This window comes from Taeniopygia guttata, chromosome 3, assembly GCF_048771995.1.
Source record: "Taeniopygia guttata chromosome 3, bTaeGut7.mat, whole genome shotgun sequence".
NCBI lineage: Eukaryota > Metazoa > Chordata > Aves > Passeriformes > Estrildidae > Taeniopygia > Taeniopygia guttata.
The window spans coordinates 1,382,501-1,386,785 of NC_133027.1; the positions used below are offsets into that span (position 1 = coordinate 1,382,501).

The following is a 4,285-nucleotide window of genomic DNA, read 5'->3' on the forward strand; positions in this document are numbered from 1 at the left end:
TTCCCCTTGGGAATGCAATTTTTCCCTTGGAAATGTGATTTTTTCCATTGGGAATGCAATTTTGACCTTGGGAATGCGATTTTTGCCCCTTGGGAAGGTGATTTTCCCCTTCGGAATGTAATTTTTCCCCTGGGAACACGATTTTTCCCCTGGGAATGCGATTTTTCTCTTGGAAATGTGATTTTTGCCCTTAGGAATGCCATTTTTCCCTTGGCAATGAGATTTTTGCCCTTGGAAATGGCATTTTTGCCCTTGGGAATGCGTTTTTTCCCTTGGGAATGTGCTTTTTTCCCTTGGCAATGTGATTTTTGCCCTTAGCAATGCGATTTTTGCCCTTGGCAATGCGATTTTTCCCTTGCCAATGCGATTTTTTCCCCGGGAATGCGATTTTTCCCCTTAGGAATGCAATTTCTCCCTTGGGAATGTGATATTTTTTCCCTTGGCAATGCGATTTTTCCCTTGGCAATGCCATTTTTTGCCCTTGGCAATCCCGTTTTTCCCCTTGGGAATGCAAGTTTTCCCTTGGAAATGTGATTTTTTCCCCGGGAATGCAATTTTTCCCCTTGGCAACGCAATTTCTCCCTTGGGAATGTGATTTTTTTTCCCTTGGCAATGCAATTTTTCCCTTGGGAATGCGGTATTTCCCCTTGGCAATGCGATTTTTTTTCCCTTGGGAATGTAATTTTTCCCCGGGAACACAATTTTACCCCTGGGAATGTGATTTTTCCCTTGGAAATGTGATTTTTGCCCTTAGGAATGCGATTTTTGCCCTTAGGAATGCAATTTTTCCCCTTGGGAATGCAATTTCTCCCTTGGGAATGTGATTTTTTTTCCCTTGGCAATGCAATTTTTCCCATGGGAATGCAATTTTTGCCCTTGGAAATGTGGTTTTTTTCCCTTGGGAATGTGATTTTGCCCATGGGAATGCAATTTTTGCCCCTTGGGAATGCAATTTCTCCCTTGGGAATGCGATTTTTGCCCTTGGCAATGTGATTGTTCCTCGGGGAATGCGATTTTTCCCTTTGGAATGTGATTTTTCCCTTGGGAATGTGATTTTCCCCTGGGAATACGATTTTTGCCCTTGGCAATGCTGTTTTTGCCCTTGGCAATGCCGATTTTCCCCATGGGAATGCAATTTTCCCCTTGGGAATGCGATTTTGCCCTGAAGAATGCAATTTTTGCCCTTAGAAATGTGATTTTCCCCCTGGCAATGCAATTTTGCCCTTAGAAATGTGATTTTCCCCTTGGCAATGTGATTTTGTCCTGAGGAATGTGATTTTTGCCCTTGGCAATGCCATTTTTGCCCTTGGCAATGCGATTTTTGCCCTTGGCAATGACGTTTTTGCCATTGGGAGGGCGTTTTTCCCCTTGGCAATGTGAATTTTACCCATGGGAATGCTATTTTTGCCCTTGGCAATGCCAGTTTTGCCCATGGCAATGCAATTTTTCCCTTGGCAATGTGATTTTTGCCCCCTGGGAAGGTAATTTTCCCCTTCGGAATGTAATTTTTCCCCTGGGAAAGTGATTTTTCCCATGGAAATGTGATTTTTGCCCTTAGGAATGCCATTTTTCCCTTGGCAATGAGATTTTTCCCTTGGGAATGCCATTTTTGCCCTTGGAAATGTGATTTTTTTCCCTTGGGAATATAAGTTTTGCCCTGAGGAATACGATTTTTCCCCTTGGGAATACGATTTTTCCCCTTGGGAATGCGATTTTTCCCCTTGGCAATGCGATTTTTCCCTTGGCAATGCCATTTCTGCCCTTGGCAATGCGATTTTTCCATTGTCAATGCGATTTTTCCCGGCTGTCCCGCCCCCGCCCCGACCGGACCGGCGGCTCCCGGTTTCTGATGCAAGCGCTCCGTTTCCTGCCGGTGACTCAGCCGCGTCCCGCCCCGGGGCCGCTGCCGGGGGACGGTTCGGGGGAGGGTTCGGGGGAGGGTTCGGCCCGCGGGCACCGGCGGCAAAACCGCCCGGGACTGCCCCGGGCCCGCGGTTGGACCGAGAACCTCGCCCGGGGCAGCCCCGGTGCCGGTTCTGGGTCCCCAAGTCCCGATCCCATCTCCGGGGCAGCCCCGGTGCCCGGTTCTGGGTCCCCTGGTCCCGGTTTCGGTCCCCCAAAATCGGGGCAGCCCCGGTGCCCGGTTCCGGCTCCCCAGGTCCCGGTTTCGGTCCCCCAAACTCGAGGCAGCCCCGGTGCCGGTTCCGGGTCCCCGAGTCCCGATCCCATCTCCGGGGCAGCCCCGGTGCCGGTTCTGGGTCCCGAGTCCCGATCCCACCTCCGGGGCAGCCCCGGTGCCCGGTTCTGGGTCCCCACCTCCCGGTTTCGGTCCCCCAAACTCGGTCCAGGTCCCCAGGTCCCGGTTTCGGTCCCCCAAACTCAGAGCAGCCCCGGTGCCCGGTTCTGGGTCCCCACCTCCCGGTTTCGGTCCCCTAAATTCGAGGTAGCCCCGGTGCCCGGTTCTGGGTCCCCAGGTCCCGGTTTCGGTCCCCCAAACTCAGACCAGCCCCTGGATCCCCAGATCCCGGTCCCCACCTCCGGGGCTGCTCCGGTTCTCGACCTCCGCCCCGGGACCGGCCCGGTCTCCCCATTTCGGGGCTCCCCCGGTGCCCGGAAACGGTTCCCCCGCCTCTCCCGGGGCAGCTCCGGTGCCCGGTTCCGCCCCACGTGTCCCGGTCCCGGTCCCCACCTCCGCGGCTACTCCGGTGACCGGATCCCCCCACTTTTCTCCCCCGGGACAGCCCCGGTGACCGGAACCGGACCCTGTGACCGGGACCTGCATTTGGACCCTCACCCCGCGGGTCTCCCCGGTGTCCGGACCACAGGGCAGCCCCGGTTCCCCAAATTCGGGCCCGGACCGGTGTCCCCCCAACCCGGGGCAGCTCCGGGTGTCCGGACCGCTCCCGGTGCCCCACGCCCTATCCCCCATCCCGGGGCCACTCCGGTTCCCGGTTCCCCCAGTCCCGGTACCGGGTCCGGGTTCCCCACCCCAGGCCCAGCTCGGTCCCGCACCCCGGGGTCATTCCGGTGCCAGGTCCCGGTTCCCCACCCCCTATCCCCCATCCCGGGGCCACTCCGGTTCCCGATCTCCCACTCCCGGTACCGGGTCCGGGTTCCCCACCCCTGGCCCAGCTCCGTGTCCCTTATCCCGGGGCGACTCCGGTCCCCGGTTCCCCCACTCCCGGTACCGGGTCCGGGTTTCCAACCCCCGGCCCAGCTCTGTCCCGCACCCCGGGGCCACTCCGGTTCCCGATCCCCCACTCCCGGTACCGGGTCCGGGTTTCCAACCCCGGGCCCAGCTCCGTGTCCCCTATCCCGGGGCCATTCCGGTACCGGATCCCGGTTCCGAAGCCCTGGCCCAGCTCGGTCCCGCACTCCGGGGCCACTCCGGTCCCCGGTTTCCCCACTCCCGGTGCCCGGTCCCGGTTCCCCAGTCCCGGTACCGGGTCCCGGTTCCCCACCCCGGGCCCAGCTCGGTCCCGCACTCCGGTTCCCGATCCCCCAGTCCCGGTACCGGGTCCGAGTTTCCAAACCCGGGCCCAACTCGGTCCGGAACTCCGGGGCCACTCCGGTTCCCGGTTCCCCCACTCTCGGTGCCGGGTCCCGGTTCCGAAGCCCTGGCCCAGCTCCGTGTCCCGTATCCCGGTGCCACTCCGGTTCCCGGTACCGGGTCCGGGTTCCCCACCCCGGGCCCAGCTCGGTCCCCAGCCCGGCCCCGCTCCACGTGGCATCCCGCCGTGTCTCCGGGCCCTTCCCGCGGTCCCGGTGCCGGTTCGGGGTCCGGCCGGTCCCGGGGCCGATGACAAAGGGGGGGTTCGGTCTCACCTGGTCCCGGTTCGGTGCTGGCACCGTTTGCAGCGCTCCTTCCTCCGCTGCAGGCGGCGCGGGGCTCTCCGCTCGCCCTCCTGCCACATCCCGGAGTTCCTGATATTCCCGGTGCTCCCGGAGGGCGGAGCGGGATCGGATCAGCTCCGGGGGCGGTTCCGAACCGGGATCCGCACCAGGACCCGCCCCGGGATCCGCCCCGGGATCCGCCCCGGGATCCGCCCCGGGACCCGCACCGGGACCCGCCCCGGGACCCGCCCCGGGACCCGCCCCGGGACCCGCCCCGGGATCCGCACCGGGACCCGCCCCGGGATCCGAACCGGGATCCGCACCGGGATCCGCCCCGGGATCCGCACCGGGACCCGCACCGGGATCCGCCCCGGGATCCGCACCGGGATCCGCACCGGGACCCGCCCCGGGATCCGCACCGGGACCCGCCCCGGGACCCGCCCCGGGACCC

The 4,285-nt window shown here is 61.5% G+C and overlaps 1 protein-coding gene across 1 annotated transcript in view; it reads right to left on the reverse strand.

Moving 5' to 3' along the window:
* Positions 1–4,015, reverse strand: part of LOC140683600 (E3 ubiquitin-protein ligase TRIM35-like) — a 15,036-nt gene extending 11,021 nt beyond the window's left edge. The window contains exon 1 of the mRNA XM_072926221.1: positions 3,826–4,015. Within this exon, the coding sequence (XP_072782322.1) occupies positions 3,826–3,914 (89 nt within the window). The 5' untranslated portion in view covers positions 3,915–4,015. The remainder of the gene's footprint in view (positions 1–3,825) is intronic.
* Positions 4,016–4,285: the final 270 nt, after the last annotated feature.